This window comes from Pipra filicauda, unplaced genomic scaffold (assembly GCF_003945595.2).
Source record: "Pipra filicauda isolate LSUMZ 115617 unplaced genomic scaffold, ASM394559v2 scaffold35_size7292922_pilon, whole genome shotgun sequence".
Classification (NCBI taxonomy): domain Eukaryota; kingdom Metazoa; phylum Chordata; class Aves; order Passeriformes; family Pipridae; genus Pipra; species Pipra filicauda.
The window spans coordinates 6615810-6641988 of NW_024104487.1; the positions used below are offsets into that span (position 1 = coordinate 6615810).

The following is a 26179-nucleotide window of genomic DNA, read 5'->3' on the forward strand; positions in this document are numbered from 1 at the left end:
TGAGTAGTTGGGGCTCTCTGCTGCACTGTATTTCGTATTTTAGGTCACTTTGACACAAAGAGGACTTTTTTTTTTGTGTCAACCACACAACCCAGTTCACAATAATCATGACAACAGTCATTTGTGTCTGGATATAAGGGTCATATAATGAGTTAAATAGAGTTTATCAATAATTTTTCTCTTTTCATCTTTCATATTTTTTTCATATTAAATCAAGGTTCCCTGTTAAAGGGAACTTCTTGCAGTTGCTCGAAAATAAATACCACAATCACCTGCACAAAAAAGTCCTTTCTTTTTGTAAGACAATATTATTTCTGTTTGTTTAGATGTCCCAGCTACCATAGTCTTTTGTTATTTGCAAAACTATACTGAAAACCTTGTATTTTTCTCACTGACTTTCTGCTCCTGAGTACTCAAAGCTCTGCATTAGTGGGCAAAATAAATGCCTCTGCCAGAGCTTTGTTCCCTCTCCACATGGCAGAAATGGAAGGCTGGAGCTGCCGGTTCCTATTTGAAGAGTTCAAGACTGTGCTACAAGGTTCAAGTCTGCAGGGCTTGATCCAGATCATTTTGAGATGAGTGGAAAGATTGCAGTGGCAGTGGTTCCCAGGCGATGCTGGCAGCCTGCTCCTGGTAAAGCTCATGGCTGTGAACAATATGACGTTTGAGTGCCACTGCACAAAGGGCAAGAAACAGTAAGTTGCTTAGGAAGGAGAGATGATGTGTCCAAAAGTTGCTAAGCTATTTTTCATACCACTTTTTTACTAAAAAAGACATTTTCAGTCCAAGCAGTTGTTTTTAAGCATCATTTTACTGGTTACCTGGGACCAACAAACATGCAATATTTGTTGCTGTTAGTTAGTTAGCATTTTTAAGCAATTATTCTGTCAGAAGGGGGTTTTAAACAATAATTTCACACTGACTTCTTTGAGTATGGAAATCTTTTTGTTGAAACAATGGCACACTACACAGACATCATCAGAGATTCTTGTTAGAAAGTGAAGGTTGATATTTCAGACTGGAATTTGGCACCACGGGAAACAGCCATTCTTTTTCTCTGTGAAGACAAACATTACTGAAGCTTCTCTCTCTTTGGGCTTTCGTTGTTGTAGGAGCATAACTGTTAGCTATTATTTGTAAAACTTGTTGTCTTTTTCTTCCCTCAAAAGCCTGATTGCTACCTTCACCTCCATCTCCGGTGGGCAGACAATCCCTATGTGTCGGGAACAGTCCACACAAAGGACACCGCACCAGGGCTCATAATGGGGGCAGGTAACTACATGACATTATGTTTTAAGACCTAAAATGTGGTGGTGGCTCTTTGTAGAACTTTTGATTTATAAGAATATGGTGCTATGAACGTTGCCAAAATAAGGTTTTCCTGCAGAATAATCTTTTAGGGAATCTCTTGGTCGAACAGTTAAATAAAACTTAATTGAAGGCCCAGAACTGTATCTTTTCAGGCAGATCTGTAACAAGTTCCTGGATACATTATGCTTTGCTGTGCTGTGTAGTACCTCCTTCCTATTAATGCAGTGTGGAGGTGTGATGGTGGCTGAAGGACATATCCTGAATTCTTTTTCTCTGGAAGTGACGTGCAGGGCCTCCAGCATCATGAATTGCCCAGCAAAACTGATGCAATGCTGGCCAAGCCTTTGTTTTTAAGCCTAGATACAGGTAATTTGGCTTGTAATTTTTACTAGTTCCTTTCTGTCTAAAGAGAGATAAATTGAAAGAGACCTCTGTGTCTCTGTGTTGGGAACAATGCTGTTTCTGGTTTCTGCATTATAACATCCATATGGAGCCATGTCACTCTGAAGTGGCATTTAGTGAAATAAATTCCATTGCAGTGTTGAGCTCATCAAGAAAATTATTTGCATAACTCTGTTTTACTTTGTATCCTTGTGATCCATCTATTAATTTTATTTAATCTTCTGTTTCTTTGTTTCAAAATTATCAAATCGTTAACTGTTCTAGCTGCTTTTTAAAATTGTATTTTATTCTTCTATTATGGATTATGTTTAGGTGGAATACCACATTCTTTTTTCATAAAAATATATCTGTTTTTAATGAATAATGGCTTCTGGTTTAGCTTACACTTGTCTGTTATGAAGAGTTTATTAAATTGAAAATTTCCTGAGAATATCAAGGTGAGCATATTTGGTGTTTAAAGAGAATGACAGCTGCCAGTACTTCCATGAAACTGAAGATTTCAAGTTTCTCCCTAGTGTAAAGGGAGTTTAAAGTATTTTACTGGACACAGACCTACCTGGTGAAATGCTGCTATGTTTTTATTGATACAAATGAGACTAAGAATTTATACAGTGCCCTTGTAGATAGATTTCTAATATGTGTTCAGTTCACATTTTATGAATTCAAATGTTTCAAAAAATAACATCCATTTCAGATCTCTTCTTTTTACATAAAGATACTCCAAAAGTAGGTTCTTAATTTTAGCCCCATTATATTGTGCCTAAATGCTTTCCAGTAGCAAATAAGGCAATGAGATTTAATTAATTAGTCTGTTACTCCTATTTTGTTTTTCTTTCTTCTTGCACTGTAATCTGATATGTTGAACTGATCTTTTGATGGGGATTTGTAGAGGTTTTTTAAGTCCACTCTTCTCTGAGACAGTATTAGGGAGGGCAGGTTGTAGAAGCATATTTTGCCCTTAACTCCTTTCTAGAATGGGGTGAGATTTTATCGCTGTCTGTCTCTTACTGTGCCAGGTAGGTAAACTTGTGAACACTTTTCCTCCATGTGATCATGAGGGAGTGTTTTTGGTAACATCCAAATATGATTAGGAACTAAACTAATATTTAAATTTGACTTGGTTGCAAAGCAACCTGTAGTGTAATGGGAATAGCATAGCAGCTGGCTAAAAACCCGGGATGGATGGCGTGAAACTGGGAAACATTTACCCGAGAGTAGTGCATCCTTTTTCTCGTAGGTCATGTAACTGCAAACAGAGAGAAGGTTTTGTAGCCCTAAAAATTTTATAGAGCAACTGCATCCCCTTGCCAACAGATGACCTGAATCAATTCTGATTCTGACTTGCATTTACGTTATTTGGATGCTCAGGTCATCTGGATTCAGTGCATATGTTCAGTCTTACCTGGCAAACCTGATATTCTTGTAAATTTACACTTCTTATCAGAAATACTTTACATGCAGTGACCTGGAATTTCCTTTGGCCTGACCCTGGAAACTGATAATCCTATGCAAATCAACACAAGTACTATGTTCTTAGAACATACAGAAATCAGATTATTTGGGCCACAACACATATTATTGGAATTTTAATGTTAGATTTAGAGAGACCACATCTCTGGAAATGACTGAAGGTGATAAAGATCTGTGAATGTCTGCTGATCACACCATGTCTAGGAACCATCAGTGCCTTGTGCTGAAAAAAGGGAGATGTATTGTGAGGGTGATGTAGGTAAATAATTGCCAACAGAGAGATGAAAATACTAATACTCTGTCAAAATATTGTACAGTGACCTTATTAATAAGAATGTGTACAATTCTGATAATCAATTTTCAGGACCAGTGAGCAGGTGCTAAGAAGGCCTACTTGGCAGTTGATGGAAATAGAGAATATTTACAAGAACCTCATTAGCTGAGAAAAATAAAGGACAATAAAGAATATGGGTTTTTCTCCTGAAAGTGTAACCATGGGGTAGAAACAAGTAATGCAAACAAGTGGATACAAGCTAGAAATATGGATTCTAACCATGAGAACCATGAGGTTCATGGTTTCAATTATAGCAGTGTGGCTATCAATCAAAAATAAAAAAAAATTCCTTTAACATGGAGTTTGGCTTTTTTGTAGAAAGCGTATACAACACAGCTGCTTGTGGTAATGGAAGAGCTAACCTGTGACTTAGGGACAGTTTTGATACTGTGCTTCAAAATCAGAGCTCAGAGACTACTGAATATTGTTTAATTAAAAGAAAAATTAAATGAACAGCATTAACAGCTATAGTGTTTGGGAAAATACAGTAATAGGATTTTAAAATTACATCTTTTTAAACTCATATTTACATATAAAAATTCTACTCTATTAAAGTTGAATGAATAGTTCTCAGGAATGCATATTTTTAGCTTATGTATATAGATAAATTGTGCAGACAGAATATTAAATTTTCTAGCTGTATACAAAAGTGTTCTTTTAAATAACCACTTTGCTCTCTTTAAGAAATGTAATAGGAGTTTGCATTTACATTTGATCATGCATCTTAATATTGGCAACAACTATTTCTCACAGCATCAGCTATGAAATGTGTGTCAATTCATGTGCAAATTTTTACTATAAACTTGCAAAGGACTTTTCTATGAAAAATGTTTAGAGAAGGATAGCTTTTTCAGGTGCTAGTTTACAATAACTACCTGTTTAGCTTCCTATCCAGATGGCAAATCAAGCAAGGAGTAAATTCTGCACATTCACAGAAATTGATGAAGTGTTAGAAAAGTTCTGTTTACTTTTTGTCATGTCAGGCCCAAATACATTGCATACATTGTGATGAATTTCTATCATTTTTCACTAAAGTAGTATACTAGGATGCCTCTATAAAAAAGGATGAGGGAACAGGGAGGTGATTGAGCATTTCCCAGTGCATTTTGTCGTGAATATCCTGCATTTCCTTTGAATTTTTCTCACATCAACATGTTCCTCAGTTCTGATTCCCCACTTCCTCAGCTGAACACATCTTCAGCTTGCCAGGCAAAAACTATCTGTCTGGGACATTTAAATACAAATTGATTGTATATTTGTTGTACACTGTGACTACAAGCTTACAAACCATGACATTTTAGCTTATTGTGCATTGCCTGAAGGGATGTTATGACTGTATTAATTACCAATAATCCAGGCAAGACACATGTCTCTTTTTGGAGTTGGTAGGTCTGCATGTATGCTAAATTTAAGTGACTGGAAAAGATTTTCCATATTAGAAGGATTATCTAAGTGTTGCATATGGGGATTATTTCTTCTCGCACTAAGCATGTCTAAAGTCACATATAAAAATATGGGTAAACACAGTAAGTAGCACTTAAAACATGCAAATTAATGGTAAATTGTAAATGAAAGTAATCTATATTTCACAGAATCACAGAATATACTGAGTTGGAAGGGACCCACAAGGATCATTGAGTCCAACTCTGAACCCTGCACAGGACCATCCCCAAGAGTCACACCATGTGCTTGAGAGTATCATCCAAATGCTTCTTGAACTCTGTCAGGCTTGGTGCTGTGACCACTGCCCTGGGGAGCCTATTCCAGTGCCCAACAACCCCCTGGCTGAAGAACCTCTTTCTAATATCCAATCTAAATCTCCCCTGACACAACTTCAGGCTATTCCCTTGGGTCCTGTCACTGGACCCAGTAGGAACCTTCCAAAATGCCCTGAGCAAAGATTTTTAATTACCCTCTTGAAATCTTTATGTTTTTCACAGCTATACCACCTTTCTAGAGAGCTTGGCTGGACATAAGTCATCACTAAAATACATTGCTTTCTTTCACATCCCTGTGCTAAACTGTCATGTGCAAAGTCTCAGACAGCTTGGAGTACTGTGTTAAACAGTAGTTAATGCCTCTGTGTTCTGGTTTTTGGGACTGCCACCCTTGCAAGGATGGAATGTGTGATTTTACCCAGTTACTTCAGATCAACCTTTACTCAGGAGGAGTAAAAAGAAAAAGAGAATTTCCTGTATCTCAAAGAAAGGTTTGAAAAGATTTATAAGAATGCAAGTAACAGAAATGAAAAATGACCACCCTTAATAAAAAACTCAAAAATGCAGACCATTTCCTTTTGCTTCCTGAATAGAAGCAGCAGGGTGTCCGAGCATAACAACAGCAGTCATACTGAGTCAGGCCAAGAATCCATGTAACACAGTCTTGTGGCTGTGTTGGTGAGAAAAGCCTTTGGGGGAGTGTTTAAGGACAATTCAGGTGTAAATGGTCCCCCAGGCCTTGGTTTGGAGAAGGCACACACATGAGAATCTTCTTTCCTGCCCCTGTCATTTAGTTACAAAAAGAATATAGTATGAGACAAACTTGAGAAGCTTCTGTATTACAAACAAAACTTCATGAAGCTGGATGGGAAACACTCTGTCATGTGTCAGAGGAGTTTTCAGGTCATTTAAATCAAAAGTGATGTTAAAAAGATACCTTTTATAGCTCTGGCTAATACAGCCTTGTCATGGTTTAAGCCCAGCTGGCAACTAAGCACCACACAGGCTCACTCCCCCTCCAGTGGGATGTGGGGAAGAGGCTGGAAAGGTAAAAGTGAGGAAACTCATGGATTGAGATAAGAACAGCTTAATAACTGAAATAAAATAATAATAATTTAATAAGAAGGAAAAGAACAAAGAGAGAGAAATAAAACCCAAGAAAGACAAGAGATGCAAATCAAAACAGTTGCTCACTTCCAACCAGTTGATGCCCAGTCTTTTCCTGAGCAGTGGCCCCCACACCAACCTCTCCCCCATTTTATTGCTGAATGGGGTGACATATGACCTGGAATATCCCTTGGGTCAGTTGAGGTCATCTGTCTTGGTTGTGTCCATTTCCAATATCTTGTGCACCCCTGGACTGCTCTCTGGTGGAGTGGAGTGAGGACTAGAAAAGGCCTTGACTTTGTGTAAGCACTGCTCAACAGTGACAAAAACATCCCTATATCATCCAGTTCAGTACAAATCCAAAACACAGCCCTGTACTAGCTGCTATGAAGAAAATTAATTCTACCCCAACCCAAACCAGCACATGCCTGCAGTTGATCACCAATTCCAGACACAGTAACTTTTTCAGTATGAACGTGAGTTGCCTTCAGTGTATTAGATTACATTTACTTGTTACCCCAGATGAATTTTGAGATCTAAGACAGACCTACTAAAATGATAGGAAGGTTTCCATGTTGTAGTGGCACACCTGAGGAGTTACTGCAGATATTTACAGCTGTAATAAGAAGCACAGATTTTGGTGTGGCTCACTAGGCAAAAAGGACACCGATGTTTGTGGGTGTGTGGTACAGTCCAAACACCTGGTGGGTGGGAATGGTACTTAAACATTGTAGGTGTTGCCTTCCAGTCTTGGGTGAGCATAATTTGCCTGTTTCTCCCCTTCTGTGTCACTTGATCACAATGGCAGTTCTGCACATGTGTTATTGGCTGCCACACTTACCACAAATATGTTTCATTATTTTCAGATATGGGATGGAAACATTCAGAATGTCTCAGTTCTATTATGAGTGCTGCAGTGGCTTTGCATTTGTTTATTTGCAGTGTTATTAATGTCAGGATTTTTTGCACTTAATTTGATGCAAATTGAGGCTGATATAAAGGGGTTTATGGGGTGTTGTTACATGTGCTTTGTTTAATTAGCTGGCTTATCCAATAACACGACACACTGTAAGGCAGCTAGAGCCTAAAATTATGCACTTTATTTTAGATCTCAAAAAGTACAAAATGTTCCACATCATTGACATTATTATTAGAGTATTAAAAAATAAAGTTAAAACAATGTAACTTAAAATAGAGAAAATTCATAACTCTTGTCACATTAAATAGAAAGGTTTGCTAATAAAGCTGTACAGAGTTCACTTAGTTCTTTATTCCAGTTCTAGTTTTTCAGGCTAACAGCTTTCAGTGATATCTGTTGCTTAAGAAAGTCATCACATATCCCTGTGTATTCCTGGAAATTTCCTTCTGTATGTCACCTCTCATATTTGGCTGCAGGGCTGCTTCCCACAGCAAATAGCCCCTTGTACTTTTCAGGAGCCTCCCTGTCTTCCCTAGTTCTGCAGGTTTTCTGCTTTTGGCCTCAAGTGCCTTTTCTTTCTAAATCCACTGACACTGTTTTTCAGCAAGACATCTTCTGCAGGACCCACAGAGCAAACTCCAACTGCATTGAAAAGTTTTATCATTCCTTACAGAAAGGTTTTCTTAGTCTGCTTGAAGACTCAACTTTATAAAGTTTGCAAAATTATGTCATATAATTGTGTCTCCCAGAAAATCTGGAAGTCATGAAAATTACAGCCTTCGTTTATGACACAATTAAATATTGTGTTAGCAGGCAGAAGCTCCTGCATCCACCACTTCTGGACATTCACCCTTGGCCGGGGGATGGATTGCTTTCAAGGGTCAAACAGCACTTAAGTCCCTTTTCCCAAAGGAGTACCCCAGACTCAGTCCTGTTGTTCATCAGTTGTTTGCCAGAATAGAATTATAAATGAGCCCACCAACTCCTTTTGCTCATTTATCAAGGAAAGGTAGTAAAGGTAAAACCAGAACTAGGAGAAGTTCATGTCTATCTTTTGACAGACCTGCAATTATAGCGCTGTTGCTAATATATTTCAGTCATTACCGTATCAGCTGGATAGAAAAGGCTTTGTAATGAAACACAAGTTGATGCTGTTTAGTTTACAGACTAATTTTCCATTAGCAAGGCAATTTACCACTGAACTCTTTAAAGTGCAGATCCATAGCAATTCCTGAAATAAAGACCTACTCATGCAAGTAGATTTTAGTAAGTGGTGAAAAGAGGTAGAATAAACAGCATTTATCCAGGAGCAAAACTAACACTGCATTCATTAAAGATATCTATGCAAAAAAGGGTATAGACTGACAGCAATACTTTAGATTCTAGCAAGCAAATAAATATTTCTGTCCTCAGCTGTCCCATAGAAAACATTCCCTGAATAACTGCAGAAGCGCAAGAATATACCCATTTGCAGATGCATATACCAGTGTAAACTATACAGAGGAAAGTAAGAATGGCAAAAGAAATATATTTTGTATGAGCAGTGAATCAAATCTCTTCCCTTCCTTTAACCCTGGGAAGGTGATTTCTCGTTCATATCTCCTTCTGGTGAGCAAATTAATCTTAAAGCTGTATTTGGAGAGAAAATATAACTGAATTCATGTGTGAAGCTTACCTTTTGAAATTGTCTCATTAGGTAATATTCACAGGAGGCTTAGGTTGGATATTAGAAAAAGATTCTTCACCCAGAGGCTGGATGGGCACTGGAGCAGGCTCCCCAGGGCAGTGGTAACAGCACCAAGACTGACAGAGTTCAAAAAGCATTTGGACAATGCTCTCAGGCACATGGTGTGGCTCTTGAGGTGGTCCTGTGCAGGGCAAGAGCTGGACTCAATGATCCTTGTGGGTCCCTTCCAACTGAGTATATTCTATGATTTTATGATTCTATGACTTTATCATGATTCATTGTTGGAGTTTTTTTCTCTTATACTAGAAGATCTGCCTAAATGAATGCAACACGAATGTAAACAAAAACGTAATATTCCAAGGACTACTGGACAGAATAAAACCGAAGTTTGAATCTGTTTTTTTTTTTTAAATTTAACCCTTAGTTAGGTCTTTGCTCTTTTGTCCTTAACACTGATGATGTGGTTGTAGCTTTCTGTCACTTCTGTCATAGAGGTTTCATTTTGATTGCTGGGCCTTCGTTTCTAAAAGCTAAATAGCCTTATGCAAAAATAATAACCCTTCTGTGAACCACGTGATCGCCCTTGCCATTCCTGCTGCTTGGACCAACTCAGCAGGCAGAGCGTTGGGAAGGTGAGCCCGTGCCGGACAGGCCCCAGTGCTGAATTAGAGCTGGGCTGTTTTTTGAAGAGGAAGATGTTTGTGGGGAAAGAATAGGGGCTATTCACTCCAGAGTTACCCATTTCCCTTTCCTTCCCACTTGGAGTAACTGCTGTCACATCCAATAGCAGTCATATGGGTCATCCCAGCACTTTGAGTCTAAGCTGGTTTTGGCACATTTTTGCTCTTACAGGTTGTTACAATCCAGATTTGAGCTATAAGCTGCCCAGAGTGGTTATGTTTTATTTAAGACTTTTTTAAAGCCTTGTAGTTCGTTATAACCTCAAATTAGCGTCCAGAGAAAGAGTGACACACTCTTCTCTAAGAGAAATTCTTTTAATTCAGTGAGAAAAATAAGATATTTTGGCAAAAGGTTTTACAGGAGTAAAATACAACCAAGAAAAAATATTTCACTAAAACACTCATCACAAAGACCCCTTCCACAGTAAACACCTGTTGGAAACAATCAATATACTAGCTTTAGTAAAACACAATTCATTGGTTTTAAGTTACTCACAAGAGAAGGAAAAGAGGTAAAAGAAGAAAACAGATTAAAGGAGTAAAGAAAGAAAGAAGAAAGAGTGAAGGAGAGAGAGGAAAGGAAAAACAGTTACCGATAAGATCTGATGGTTCACATGGTTCAGGTTGCAGGAGAGGAGAGAAGAAGAGGCTCACATGGAGTCTCATGTATTTATAGAGTTCAGTTTTCCCTCCCAGGCAGGATACCCGGTCAGTGCCTTCCAAGCCAGAGTGAGTTGTGCTGTAGCCAATCACAGGCTCCAGGGGCATGGTGTGAGCAGGCTACCAGCAGGTCTGCCTTGGCTCAGAGCTGGCTACGGGGCCTTCATCTCTGCCATGTGCTCTGCATGGGCTCAGCCGTGTTGGCTCTGCCATGTGCTCTCAGCAGGCTTTATGTGCAGGCCTTACCATGTACCTGCAGGTCTAGGCCCAGCCCTTCCCCACACACACACACACAGAGTGAGTTGGTTCCGACCCATATCAATAATTCAGAGAGATTTGGATTCAGTATCTCACACAGGTCTTACATCTACATCGTCCATGGGAGTTTGGTTCTTAAGCAGGTGGTCAGTCCACACACCTTCATCCATGTCGTACTGACCTTGTCAAATCTCATTACCTACAGGAATAGGGTCTTTTTTTTTCAAAATGACATGACCAACTAAATCTGTGCTGAATTATTTGATAAATGAGAGAGTGAAGTGGGTTGGAAAAATGAAAACCCAAGAAAGTGCAGTGGTATCTTCTGAAATATCAGATGCAATTGAAAGAAAATAACTGACTCCTATAAATTCCCTGATTCAGTATAAATATCTTAATCCTGTCCAGGATGTATTTAGGGTTAAATAATGTAGAGTTATACGACTAAACAGTGGACCACATGCAGCCTTGATGGTCTAAATAGAACATGTATTTTGGGCAGTGAGCACTGTCATTCCTCTTGGGAACCTTTCGGCGCTAGTGAGGACATTCTGCATAAACAGATCTGTTTTAGTGGTTAAAATCAGCTATTTATATAACACACAAGTGGAATTTCATACTGGTATCCTAATCTCAAGTGTTTTCTTTCACCGCCTCTTCTGTTTAAGAGGATCTGGTAACTTTCATCTTATTTCTACTGTAACAACATGCAAACCATATATTTAAGTCAAAATCCTCCGGAGAATAGCATTTAGAAGAAATATTGTGCCATGATTGCTTCTCCCCTAGAACACTGTAAACTGCCTGGTGGTTTAATAGTTTGCTATTTGAAATACCGCATGTTAAAAGATGGTGATCTTAGTATTTGGGACGGCATCTATGATCATCTTCCACAAGTTTAACACTTCTGTTAGATTTGCAGCAGTCTGAATTCTCCTCAGTACTTTTTGTCAAAATATTCAGTAGCTTCCTAGTTAATATTTAGATAAATCAAGTCATTCTGCTTTCAATTCTTCTGCAGTTACACTATTTTTCAAAAGCCCTGTCCCCTCTTTTCAGTGTTACATATTTGATCAGATTCTAGATTTTGGTATCACTTCATCAACTCTTACAGATAAAATATTTTATTTTAACATTTTGAGTTCAACATGAATACTTTTACAGGCTATGGTTAGGGTTAAGGTAAAGCTTTTGAGTTCATGGATATTTCATACTTACATCTTAAATACGTGTTGTTTTATAATAGTTTCTCAGCATGCAGCAACAAAACTAAAACATTGGTTTGTCTTCTGCATTTCAGTATTTGAATCAAGCCTCATTGCTCCCACCAATGGACAAGACAGTAATGGAAAGGAAGATTTTGAAAGTGTACATATAGTTTTTTTAAAGGATTTTGCTGGTCCTACCAGAAATTAAGTAAGCCTGATCACCTGAGTTTAGTTCTTGCTTTGACTTGGAAACTTCTTACTGTGACTAGCATCAGGACTAGATCCAATCTTCTTGCTCATTTGGATGCAACTCTTGTTTTCTCCTGTTTTGTGACAGGTAACCTGGGGTCCCAGCTGGTCGAGTATAAAGAGGAGATGTACATAACGTCTGACTGTGGGAACACATGGCGTCAGGTAGGAAACATAAATTATCAAGGAGCCTGGAAATAATTTTAATGTACCAAATGTGATGAATTTTATAATGCTTAAATAATCTTTAGATACCTACTCTTTTGAAGGAGGGGGCCATTATTATCTCCATTTTTCTTGGAAACCGAGAGATTAAAGAGATGAAAATATTCAAATTTCATTGGAACCTGACAACCTGATAAATTTGAGTCTTTGCAAATCCCTTCTTAAAGATCTTAAAAGTATCTTATGCAAAAAACATAGCGTCTGTTTAGTTTTTTAAGAATTTAAATAATCTTCCTGTGATAATGACGAAGTGGACTTGGGCTAGATCTTGCAGTACAAACATTCCAAGCTAAAAGACATGGCTTAGGTACAAAGGCAGAAATTCTTCAGCTTCATAGTCTGAAAACTGTTATTTAAGCATAAACTTTGTTCTTCATTGAAACTGAGTGAAAACATATTTTCAAAAAAAAAAAAAATAAACCTTTTAATTTCTGTTAGCATGATTTAATAAATTCAGGGAATACAAATACCAAAGTATTAAAAAGAGAACAGTGATGTGGTAATGTGCTGTCTGAATTCCGGATGTCTTTTGTTTCCACTGCCTAGAGTCAGTTAAAACATTGCACATTTATTATGTATCCTAAACTACCTTGTCTCACTGTGGTGGGTTTACCCTGGCTTAATGCCAGGTGCTCATCAAAATTGCTACCCTCCTCAGCTGGACAGGTGAGAGAGAATATAAAAAAAGCTTGTGGGTCAAGATAAGTCACCGATTACTGTCACGGGCAAAACAGACTCAACTCGGGAAAGATTAATTTAATTGCCAATAGATAACAGAGTAGGATAGTGAGAAATAAACCCAAATTTTAGAATACCTTTCCCCCACCCCTCCCTTCTTCCCAGCTCAGCTTTATTCACAGATTCTCTGCCTCCTCCCCCCAGCAGCACAGGGGGATGGGAAACAGGGTCTGCGGTCAGTTCACCACATGTTTTCTCTACCGTGCATTCCTCCTCATGAGGAAGACTCCTCACGCTCTTCCCCTGCTCCAGTGTGGGGTCCATCCCACAGGAAAGAGTTCTTTATGAACTTCTCCAATGTGAGTCCTTCCCATGGGTTGTAGTTCTTCATGAACTGCTCCAGCATGGATCCCTTCCACAGGGTGCAGTCTGTCAGGAACAGGCTGCTCCAGCGTGGATCCCTCGTGGGGTCACAAGTCTAGCCAACAAACCTGCTCCAGCACGGGCTTCCCACGGGGTCACAGCCTCCTTCAACATCCACCTGCTCTATGGGCTGCAGGTAGAGCTCTGCCCCACCATGGACCTTCATGGGCTGCAGGGGCAGAGCTACCTGAGCATGGCCTGCACCATGTGCTTTAGGGGAACCTCTGCTCTGGCAGCTGGAGCACCTCCTCCCCTCCTGCACTGACATGGTATCTTGAGGGCTGTTTTATTTACATATTCTCTACTCTTCTCTCCTGCTGCAGTTGTTGTTGTGCAAGTTTCCCCCCCACCTTCTGAATTACATGATCCCTGAGGTGCTACTGCTGTCCGACTGGCTTGACTTTGGTCGGTGACAAGTCCATCCTGGAGCTGGCTGGTGTTGGCTCTGTTTGGACATAGGGAAGCTTCAGGCAGCTTCTCAGAGAAGCCATGCAAACCCAATACACTCAGCAATGCCTATTCACAGGGATACTTTCTCATGCACAATGCCTATTCTACAGACTAAAGGATAATTTCATTTCTTTCTATATATATATATATGGCAACAATGCACAATATGATGTGGATTCTACTTATAACTTGTGGTGCCGCATCCAGGAGAGAAATTGATCAAAACTGGTCTACTCTGGCCTCATCGGGAGGCCTGGAGACACACCATCTATAACGCAGCTGTCTCCTTTGAGAACACACGCAGGATCACCCTCGAGGAAAAAAGGCAACGCAGAAAGAATCGTGTATTGCAGGATACACCATCTAAGGAATCTTTCTGCTGTGCCTTTTGCAATCGGATATGTCTGTCACGTATTGGCCTCATAAGCCACCAGCGTGCCTGCAGCAAATGTGGATAGAGCCTTCCCAGATCTTCGTTCGCGAAGCCTAGCCATGATGATGTAATCAAATTTAGTTATTTTCTGAGAACAATTAAATGTGAAAATGTTCTCAGTAGTGTTATTGAGCTTGGGGAATTTAGGGTTAAAAGAGGAAAATACAGACAGTTTCTTATATTGCTATTGTAGGATGCCATTAATACTCTGCTTTTAAAAGAACTTTTAAAGAGAAATATGTTATTTTTGTCATGAGAATGTCTTTTGTTGTTTAAAAGATAAAATTTTATGCCAAATCCCTTCTTGAAACCTAGAATATGATAAATAGGTGTTTAAATGCAAAACTCTTCCAGGATTTACAATGAGTACTGTGTTTTTCAATACTTCATAGAGATCTCTCTCATAATTTATTTTCAGCATTTGCCAAAGATTTATAGTTTTTCTGGGGTTAAAAATAGGAAGAAAAGAGTGAAGGGGATCAAATCCGTATTTTACTGCTTTTTATTTGTAAGACACTCAGGTAAATGATGTTTGTTGCAACTTGACCCTAAGGTGCCTATTCATGCTGTAAAACCAACCATAAACTGATCCCTCATTGTGACAATCAAAATGGAAAACACCATTTATTTTAATTAAAACTACTTCAAAGCCTTTGAAAGAGCTTACTCAATCCTAATATTTGCAATCACAATTAAATAGTAGATTATTGCATGTATTTTATGGCCTCACTGCTCGTGACCAAACAGATCTTCCAGATGACAGCAGTACATTTCCTTTCTCTGCTGGCGTTCATACAATGAGAGAGAAGGCTTCAGTCAGGTGACATGGGAATTTAAATAATTCAGTAAACTGCAGGTCTTGTGAGCTGGTGAATGCAGAACAAATCCCATGCTTTGACACAACTCTTCATCTGAGTTTAAGTTTCTGACTTGAAGACTTTGTGGTTGTCATTAGTGAGTGCCTGGCACCTTTGTCATATGCTCACAAAATGCTGCAGGGCTGTTCACAGACTAGAAGGGGAGCAGTCTGTGTGTATAGAGGCAGAGCAACTTAGGAGAAAAGGCAGTTCAAGGAATTAATTAAAAACTTTCTTGAAATAATAGCAGTATTGGTTCATAGTAATATAGAACTATGGGGAAGGTCAAAGATCATGTAATTCAACCATGTGCTCTGAGACAACATCAAATGTACTAGGAACGTCTCTGCAAGAACTGTTTGTTAATCCTTCACTGTAAGAGATTCAGGCTACATGGTGTTTCACCATTCTTCATAGATTTTTCTGAATATTTTACATAAGCTGACTGTTCCTTTTGCTCTTGTTCTTACAGTTTCACAAATTCTACAGGGTGATTTCATAGAATCATAGAATCATAGAATCGATTGGGTTGGAAAAGACCTCCGAGATCATCGAGTCCAACCCTTGGTCCAAATCCAGTCCATTTACTAGATCATGGCACTCAGTGCCACGTCCAATCTGCGTTTAAAAATCTCCAGGGATGGTGAATCCACCACCTCTCTGGGCAGCCCATTCCAATGCCTGATTACTCTCTCTGTAAAGAATTTTCTCCTGATATCCAACTTAAATTTCCCCTGGCGGAGCTTAAGCCCGTGCCCCCTTGTCCTATTGCTGAGTGCCTGAGAGAAGAGACCAACCCCCACCTGGCTAGAACTTCCCCTCAGGTAGTTATAGACGGCGATGAGGTCACCTCTGAGCCTCCTCTTCTCCAGGCTAAACAACCCCAGCTCCCTCAGCCTCTCCCCATAGGACTTATGCTCCAGTCCCTTCACCAGCCTTGTTGCTCTTCTAGTGCTTTTTTTTATTGGAATATTATTTCTCTGTGTTAAATTCTTTTGCATCAAAGCAACTTGGAAAACCTTTGTTTAAGCGAGAATACTTGTTTTCCTGCAGACAGCTCAGGAAGTGGATGGTAACAACTTTAAGCACAGCAAAACAGGCTAAAATTCCAGCCTTTTAACTCTAGGAAGGTCCAACTGGCTCATTCTCTGTAGGAAACTTCCGTTTCCAGCTTTGAATCTAGAAATGGATGACACTTGATGAGAGAAGCAAGTGACTTTGGGAATTTTTGGTTATTTTTGAAACTTCTGCATTGCAGAGTAAAATCGGATCATTTCAATGTGTTTTCACTGATTTCATGGGGTTTTAATAATTGCGCCCAACAGATATTCTGACCTGAAATAGCTGCTGAAGTTGTTGGGACAGACACAGAAAAAGAAACATTTAGAGCAGAGGGCACAGGGGAAGAGAAGTTGATATTGTGATTATAAGGCATATAGCGTGCTTGAAAAATTACATAAATAAGTCATAAAAATCTTGTTCCTTCGTGGCTGTCTATTAGTAAGGATCACAACACATTTGTTGCTTGGCTTTAGTTAGTGGAGTGACAAATATCAAAATTTGTGTTTTGCTGTGAACAGGTATGTTCTCAGTTTTGAACTTCAGCTCTGACACTGGGACCACCTTTACCTGAATCCTTTGCAAACTGTTTGTCTTGTTTTCTTTTCCAGAAAGTAGAGATAAATATTTACTTTTATGCATGAAATTGTTAATCCTTTTCAATGTACTGAAGATGAAGGGTTGCTTTCATAAGGAATTTCATACAGTTTGGTTATAAAATGTTTGAAGTGTGTGCAAGAAAAGCATGATATAATGATGACAGTTTGGTTATAAAATGTTTGAAGTGTGTGCAAGAAAAGCATGATATAATGATGACATTGATATGTGTGTAAGGTGTCTGCTGTGCTAAAGCAGGATACTAAAATGATACGTGGGGCACTGCCATGCTGCTTCTCTGGGAAAACCTTATTTGGATAAACTGGTACAGATACCAGCTTCCTTTATTCTCATTATGATGCTGAAGCTTTGGGAGACTTCATGTCCCAGCATAAACTGTTGCGTTTTGATTTGAGCGGAAGTTCAAACAAAGTTTAGAGGAGGATCAAAACTCTGCTTGCTTTTCTGACTCCAGCTGATCTCATCCTTTTGAAGTGCATCTAAAATTAATGTCTGTCCTTTACTGAAATCTCTTCTAAAATATGCAGCTGTGTAGAATAAGTAGATAGGACTATAAATGCCTTGTATCAGGGTTTTGCCTGTAAATTTGCAACATTGAAGAACTGATCAGACACTTGAAACCCTAGGATTCCCATAAAATATGTTCTTACTAGATGAGAGGAAGACTGAATTCTCAACCCAAATTAAATCCTTACTATTTTTTGAAGTAATTGTGGGTGTGCTTTAGGATATTTCCACTGCAGCTCTGGTTCAGTCTTGCTGATAAATTCTCTAAATGTAGCACTCACTTTTGCCAAAAAAAAGAAAAAAAAGCATTTGTATTGTCAATATTTTTTCATTCACATAGCAAAGTAAAGCTAACCTTTATGGGTTTTACCTTTGCTTTGACCGCATGTTTGTCTAATGTGTGTGATAACTCTCACCTTACCACTTGCTCTTGTGTTAAATGAACTTTCACATGTTAATAACACAAGTAAACCATGTCTTAAAACAGATTTCAGATGTAAGAAAGGGAACATATCTGCCTGTGGATTTATTTTAGTACTGCTGATGACTTCTAGAAAAGGAATTTAAATAATTTAGGAAATTTTTAATCATTTATACCATTAAATCAGTATTACATGTATTTTGGTTCAAAACTCAGAGTGGCCTCCATGGGAGATCACGTGTTTGAACTTAAATAAATCACTGACACTGGAAATGCAGAAAACATGCTTGTACCAATTATTTCAAGTTCTGTAGTTTCTGGGTAACGTGAGAAAGTCAGGGGCAGCAATACTTTTCCTATTTTTCTTAGAATTAAACTACAAAGCATTTTATTCTGCAAGGTACACAGAATATGGCAAATACCAAAGTAAGGTGATAGGTCACTTGGTGATGTATAATAGGAAGGAATGCAGAATGCACACTGGGAGAAATATCATCTTGGGCTAAAATCATTTTAGGCAGTTTAATCTAACTGTGATTTGAACCTGAACGTTTTGTGATCCACCTACTTAACTTCCTTTTCTTTTACAGCTGGAACAAATACAGGAGTTAACCTGACTTTTATGTCCTTTTCAGTTTGAAGTGTGGACATTGTAAAATATAAAAGTCTATTAATCCTTGTTTGCTTGTACATTTTATTTCAGCTGTTTTATACATTTGCTTAGCTGGCCTTTTTTTGTCTGACTTGTAGGTCTTTGAAGAAGAGCACCATATCTTGTACTTGGACCATGGTGGAGTTATTGTGGCTATCAAAGACACCTCTATCCCTCTGAAAATACTCAAGTAATCCTACAGTCAATTAGAGTAGAGCTATTGTGTATTCAAGACCTCAGGCAAAGTTCAGAGTTAAAGATAAGCATTTTAACATGATCATGTATGAAACACAGGTGGAGTCACCTTAATTTAACATTCATTAAGTCAATAAAATGCAATTGGATGTTTTCTTAAAGATTATTTCATGGTGCTGAAGATAGCATGGCATAATGCATTAATCATAATAAAATTCCCTTGCATCAGTGTAGGGTTTTTTTGCTTCAAAGGCTATTCTGGAACTCTACAGTACAAGCCATGTTCACCATTGATTTTTATCTTCTGCTGGTTGACACCAGCAGTGTATGTCAATTATGCTCAACCTATGATGCTTATGTGGCTTATGCATGCAGTCAGGATAGTAATTGGTACTGTAATAGATCTCTATCCTCTCCCAGGGCCACAGTGAAATTGGAGAATAGCCCTGAGTCTCTCTGGCAAGAGCAATATAATGTAGACTTTGAGAGCCAACAGGCAAAGTTATGTGCGCTTATGTGCTGTGTAATATGGTCTGCCAGAAACACAGTTTGTAGTGTGCATAGATCCTGTCATAACAGTGATAATGCAGCGAGTGACCTTCTCAGCTTCTTTGGCTGAGAAGGAAAGGTTTGCTGCAAAGCATTTTGTTATAAAATATCAAGTTTTAGACTGCATGATAGTGCAGCAAAATATGGTAACGTTATGCAATGGCATGCAGAACTATGATTTGCAGCATAAAAAAAACTGTAAGAGATCTTTATCACTTGTGACTAGCTTCATTTTTGCAGAATTGCATACAGTAATAGGAACTAGCTGTGTACCTGTTTAGCTAGAATGAGTCATCACTAACCTACTATCCAAAAGACCTGGAGGAAATGTACAGAAGAAAAGAGACTTTGATTCCTAAATTTGGGCTGCACAGAATCTCTGAAATATGTTCTGTGGATTCGTCAACATCTTCTGCAAATTTTTAAGTGGCTGGTAGCAGCTGTGAAGGGCCATCATCATCTCGGTGCCTGCAGTTACTGCATCTCCCACATGTTTTAGCAGTTGGGCTCTTTTGCCTCTCCTATTTCACTGACCTCTGCTTAACAGGTCTCTAGTCAGAGGCTACTAGAAAGAATGAAGTGTAAATTAACTTGCTTTTGAAGCCACAAGGTAGGAAGATAGTTTGTTGACAAAGCTCTTTTTATCTCCCTGAGAATTTTTATTGTTGTGGCAAATTTATCATACACCTTCTCATAAAGATGTGAACCACTGCATATGATGCTGAAAAAATATCACATTACTATGATACACTGTCTAAGCATATTGTATTTTTGTGATCAAAAATCCTAGGCTTTAGTAGTGAGTTGGATTTTTTTATTAAGTGAATTCTGCTTTGTATAGTAATAGTTGGAAATGAAAACCATTTCTGCTTTTTTACAGGTTCAGCATAGATGAAGGCCAGACTTGGAGCACACATAATTTTACCAGCACTTCAGTCTTTGTAGATGGATTACTTAGTGAACCTGGAGATGAGACACTGGTCATGACGTAAGGTTTTGGTTTCATCTCTGCTCTCAGGGCTCTCTCTGCTTATGCACTTGAGCATATTTTCAGTTGTGCATGTTTGAGATAGTCCTTGAGTCAGTTGCTTTTGCTTCTTGCAGTCACACAGACTCTTACACTGATGTCCAAACTGCCCTGGTATGTAACCTGACTTAGAAATTATCTGAGTGCAGTATTTCAGATTGTAAAAAGGATTGTGTTCATAAGAAATCTTGCAAAGATACCACCAGGGAAAGTGGAATAATAAAACTGCAGTACAAATCTGAAAAATGTAGGGGAAAAAAACCCCTATTTTCTTCATTTTTTTTCCCTATGGATTTTTAGTCAGACATCAAAAATGTTAAATATCTATTGTCTTCACAGTGTAAGCAACTATATTGTTGTCCTAGTAACTAGCATTGCAGTACTTTGTGTAACCAAGCACTGTGCTAACAAATGCCTGTTTTTATTCTGTGCGGTGACTGAGGCAGATGCTGTGAATAGAGTTAAAAATAGCCAAATTCTGCAACTCAGGCCCCTGTTTATCTGTCTCTTTCCAAAGGGCCAGGGACATCTGGATCTGAGCTGAAGGTTTTGCTCCATCTCCACAATAAATGCTAATATTTTAGAAGTGTCTGAGAGTAAGAAACACCTGTCCAGTTTGGGAGAAAGGCACTTGCTGGCTGCTCCCAGAAAGGGGAGTGCACTCAGAGATGTGCAGGTTGTTGTATGTGCTGCTATCACAGCAGTTTGTGCGATCCTTTATAATGGAGCTCAGTGTCTTCATGACAAGCTTTTTCTCCTAGGAGTTACAGATAGAGCTACCTTTGACCAGTAGTATTTTCCCCAGGGAAAAATAAATTAATAGCCCAATGTGGACTTGTGTAAAGGATCCTCAGCAAAACAGAAATCCTACCCGATGTACTTAAAAGCATTGTGCCGACTTCATAATGCTGTACTGCACAGAGGTGAATTTGGTCTCTTAGTTATTTCTTTCTTTCTCCACTGCCTCATTTATCCTCCATTATACATTTATGGCCTGAGAAGAACAGTATTATCCCACCATCTTCCCCTTCTCTCAAGCACAGGTTTATTTATGGTATAATATATACCACATGAAGACACTTATACCTCTGAATGAGGGATTTATTTCCATTGACTTCAGTAAAAGCAGAGGGATCAAAAGCTTATCCTGAACTGTACTTACTGGCAGATAAAATGATGTGTGATGACTATATGCTCTGGATTGGTTTTTTTCTTATTAAGTATCATTAAAAACAGTGATTTGGTGATGATGTGTTTAAATACTGGCTGAATGGACTAAAGAGCTCTTGTAAAACACGATACCTTTTTAAAATCATCAATCTGAAATATATAAAACTGTAGCTAGTTTTGGTACATGAGCCCAGATTGACAAAAAAGCATCATATGACATATATTTCTAAAGGCAGAACAAGAGTATGACTCCAGCATCTCAATGCCAGACTTGTAGGATCTCACTTTTCAGCTAGTTCTACAGAACATGGAGGACATCAAACATTTAATATCACGGACTGGCCCTGAAAACACTTTCAACCTTCCTGCCAGAATCTGAAGATAATGAGAAGAATAAACCTGCTGTATGTGTTGTGCTGATGCTGTTGTATCAGCTTCCTTGTCTCTCCTGCTGCTTTTGATTGCAGCTTTACCTTAAGGGTGATGTTGTCAGCCCAGCGGTGCTCGGTCTGACTTAATGTCAAGACATTTTGTCGTTCTGTCTGGCTTAGTTCATTTTCTCTGAAAACTTATTCTTGCACTAAGTTGTTGTGCTTGAGTTCATCTACAGTGATTTGCTGGTTTTGAGTAATGTCATCCCCCTAATACACACTCCCTGGAAAAAAACAAGAATCAGCTATGCCACATTTTTCATTTTATTAGATAAAAATTTCTTCTGAGTAGAACATGGTAAGATGAACCTGTGTCTGGTAATGGAAATAAATTAGTAGTGTCTTTCACCTTGAGGAATCCTCAAATCCATTACTAAGGACCTAGTCTGACATTTTTCAATAGTATGGGAATTTGATTTTCTCCCTTTAGTATGAAGGTTTTTTGAATAAAGACTTTGAATAAAGAGTCCAATGTCAAAATGTGCATAGATTAGGAGAGAGAGCATAATTCTGAATTGGGAAGGTAATAACTGTAAAAGTCTGCAGCAAAATTGAGGAACAGACAGTATTTTATTTAAAGCTTCTAGAATAAACTCACAAAGGAGTCAAAGAATATTTTTCTTGTATAGGAAATCACTGTTACAGTAGGGTAAAGTCCTATTTCCACTGAAGTCAACTTAGGGATTTCCTTCAAGGTTTTTAATTTGTATTAAAAGAAAAAAAAATCCATAAAAGGTTATCTGGGAAAGATATTAAGGGGCCTGGTAACACTATCTGTAAGAGAGATTTCTCATCCTCCAGCATGGTGTCTGGGATATTGACCTGACTTCGAAGTGACTTGCATTTGAATTCCAGTTCTGCCTTAACTTATCCAAAGTCACAGAATCATAGAGTCACAGAATGCTTTGGGTTGAAAGGGCCCTTCAAGATGCCCAATGCCCCTGCCATGAGCAGGGACACCTTTCACTAGAACAAGTTGCTCAAAGCCCATCTGACCAGGCTTCCACTTCCAGGGATGGGGTATCCACAACTTCTCTGGGCAACCTGTTCCATTATCTCACCATGCTCCCAGTGAAGAATTTCTTCCTAGGATCTAATCTCAGCTTACCCTCCTTCATTTTAAGGCCATTCCACTACATGCCCTTGTGAAAAGTCCCCCTCCAGCTCTCTTGTAGCTCCCTTTCAGGTACTGGAAGCTACTGTAAGGTCTCCCTGGAGCCTTCTCTTCTCCAGGCTGAACAACCCCAACTCTTTCAGCCTATCATCATAGGACAGGTGCTTCAGCCTTGTTGAACTTAATAAACTCTAAGCAGGCCCTCGTCTCAAGCCTGTCAAGGTCCCTCTGGATGGCATCCCTTCTCACCACACAGTTTAGTGTCACTGAAAAACTTGCTGGGGGTGTGCTCGATCCCACTGTCCATGTCGCCAGCAAAGATGTTAAATAGCACCAGTCCCAGTAGTGACCCCTGAGGAATGTCACTCGTCACTCTTTTCCATTCTAAAATGAAGTGGTCTGGTAAGCTTTACTGAAGAGGCAGGAGAATGCAAACCTGGTTGCCTCAAGTCTTCATTTTGGAAAGTTTTGTGTTTTCTCCAAAACAGAGAAGAAAACCAAATGTTAACTTGTCAAAAGTTTTCATAAAACTGAGTTGTCATCCGCCAGTCAACATTAATCTAAATCATTCATCCAAATCCCCTGCAGTATTCAAAATATGTACACACAAATGCCAAGGAAAATATATTTTATTCCATTGTGCTCTGCAAAAGACCTAGTCAAGATTTTTAGGAGTTTTAAGTGGTAAAGTATTCAAAAACTTTAGGAAACTCATTCTGTATAAAAACCAAATTCTAAAGAGACCTAGTTACGAGTTTTAGGAAGGATAAGTAATAAAGTATTCATAAAGTTTAGGAAACTTGATCTGTGGGAAAAGCACCTTCTAAATGAAGAACTCAAATCTACTGTTTATTTTTACTTAAATAAATAAATAGTCTTCGTTAAGAAATTTTCTCAACTGATTGATATATATTATCAAAATATTGCATGCTCTAGTAGGTTTTATTTTGTGCTAAATTCTGTAAGAACGAAAGGTACTGCAACCCAGTTTTATACTTAACAATATCTTATATTTGGGAAAAATTACTTAATAACACTGGATCGGGTAACTACCTAGCAGTGCAAAAGGAAGAATTTTTGTGCGTCTGAAATATTGATGTTCCTCTTCAGAGGAATTAGTTAATGTAATGAAAGTTTCAAGCCTGTTAAAATTGCTTCTAAATCACATTTCATCTTCTGAGAGTGTTTCTCAAACCAGGTTATTTAGATTGCAGTGTAAACCCAGTAGGCACAATAACCATGGTTCCACAGTCCATGGCCCCTTTTAAAAGGCCAATAAGAGGTTACATAGAAGGACTGCTTTTCTATGTCAGGTAGAATCAAAATCTTCCTCATGGGTAATTGTATTTTTTCCAGAGGGATGTTTTTTTCTATTGTGTCATAGAGTAGCAACTTAGGATGCTGCTGGGAACTTTATGACATCTCTGAACTGAAGAACCCCTGCATGCCCATTTTTCTGTCTTGCAAGTTCATTGTTGCATTCCTTTTGGGTTCATAGGTGATAATGGAAACAAGAAGATAGTCAAATTACTCAAAACCAGGTGGATATTAACAGGTGTTAGATATTAGGGAGAGCCATCTGGATTTTTGCAGCTGTTGATTTTGCTAGGAATGTCAACCTCACCTTTAACAACATAAATAAGTCAACATTACATGTAGTTTGTGGGGCTTATTGTGCCACTCATGGCAGCACACTCCTGTTGTCTGAGTATCTTACTAGGTGGAGATACTTCTCTGTATTGTGAATGCTTCACCACTAACTTTCTCATACTACAGCACTTGTAAAAGGTAGATAGATGGTAGATAAAGCCTCATAAGAGAGAACAGCTGATTTGCAAAGGCAAATTCTAGATTATTTTTGCAGCTAGTTAATCTCTTGCTCAGTTATTCTGCTTTCTGCGTGAGAAAGAATGTACGTCTGTCAACAGATGGAGAAAACATGGTGAAAAAAGCATTCAAAAAATAAACTTGTTCCTCCAATATAATCTAGGTATCAGTTCATGCAGGTGTACAGGTGCCTGTTTAGTAGCAATCTAATGCTTTTGCTGTCATCTCTGTAGACAAAGATGTTAGCAGAGGAAGTGCATTGTAATGTCACTGCCTTGGAGCCAAGACCTGTCTCTCTCTCTCTGCTCAAAAGAAGTTCAGTGGGTGAAGTTTTGTTTTTTTAATTTCTTTCCTTGAAGCTTCATAATGTACTCAGAAGCATGATGCTTTCAGTGTCACTCTAAAGCCCATATTTAGAACATTTTTAGGGCAGACCTGGTAATATATTTGGATAAGAGGAACTGAAAGGTTAGGAATCCATGTTCTGTTATCAACTTGTCCTTATTTAAGGGGAGAAGGACAGGAAAGAGGTGACAGGTGACTTTTTCATTGTGAATAGAGTCTTTGTGTCATTTTGAGCCCCTGTTGCTGAGTGCCTGAAGCTTTGGTGCTCTAACTTCGCTTCCATTTTACTTTCTATTTCAAATAGACATTAGAAACTTATCCAACAAATACTTTTTTTTAAGCATTTTACTTCATTTTGGCTGGGGATTTGAATTCTATTTTGCTATAATTTGCTCTCAAAATGAAGGAGCCACAATTTAGGTGACTATAGGCTATTAACTCTAGCTCTACTAGGTGACATCTGAATGAAGAATTTCCAGTTGTGACAAAAGAGACCTGGTTTTTAAATACGGGAGTAGGGGAAAAAAGTAGTATCTAAAGAATTAATTATAAAATTTTGTAAGTATCTCAGATTAATTTGATCTTTAAGTGAGATGACAGCAGGGAGTTGAATGATGCAAAGCTATCCTCTACAGTGTCATATGTTTCTCTTTAATCAATTTTGTTCACTGTGTACTTTGTATTTACTTCTGCATAAAGCATCAGGCTAGGCATTAAATCTGCAATTTCTTCCAAACAGCTTTTATGTTAAAAGGTTGTTCTTGAACAGGAACTTACCAAATACATTGGAAAAAAATTTTGGAGGCAATTCATAAAGATTATGGAATCCAAAACTTCTGGATAAAGTGGGAACACCCTCATCCTGCTCCTCCCTAACACTTCTCAGAACCTAAGCATTCATTTCCGTTCTTTTTTCCCAAATGATCTGAAACCAAGATGTTTTGGCATTAAAGAATGAATGGCAATTACTAGTTTTTGGGAGCAGGAAGCAATGAAAAAAACCCATATTTTGGTTCAATTTCAACTAAATTGTTTCCTCCCCTCATTTTTCATTTTGTCAGCCAAAAAAATAGAAAACAAAAGAACAAACCAAAAACTACAGCCCAACCAAATAACCCTACTCTTCTCTTTAGTGCATTAAATATATGCATGTGTTTGTATTTTAAGGCATTTAAATCATAAATGTCTCAGTATA

General features: G+C 38.4%; 1 protein-coding gene across 7 annotated transcripts in view; it reads left to right on the top strand.

Moving 5' to 3' along the window:
• The window catches only part of SORCS2 (sortilin related VPS10 domain containing receptor 2), a 551093-nt gene that overhangs the window by 472320 nt on the left and 52594 nt on the right, over nucleotides 1-26179 (top strand). For all 7 annotated transcript variants that reach the window (XM_039384495.1, XM_039384497.1, XM_039384498.1 and 4 more), the window contains exons 11-14: nucleotides 1170-1272; nucleotides 12092-12168; nucleotides 18425-18516; nucleotides 19951-20058. In XM_039384495.1, the coding sequence (XP_039240429.1) occupies nucleotides 1170-1272; nucleotides 12092-12168; nucleotides 18425-18516; nucleotides 19951-20058 (380 nt within the window). The remainder of the gene's footprint in view (nucleotides 1-1169; nucleotides 1273-12091; nucleotides 12169-18424; nucleotides 18517-19950; nucleotides 20059-26179) is intronic.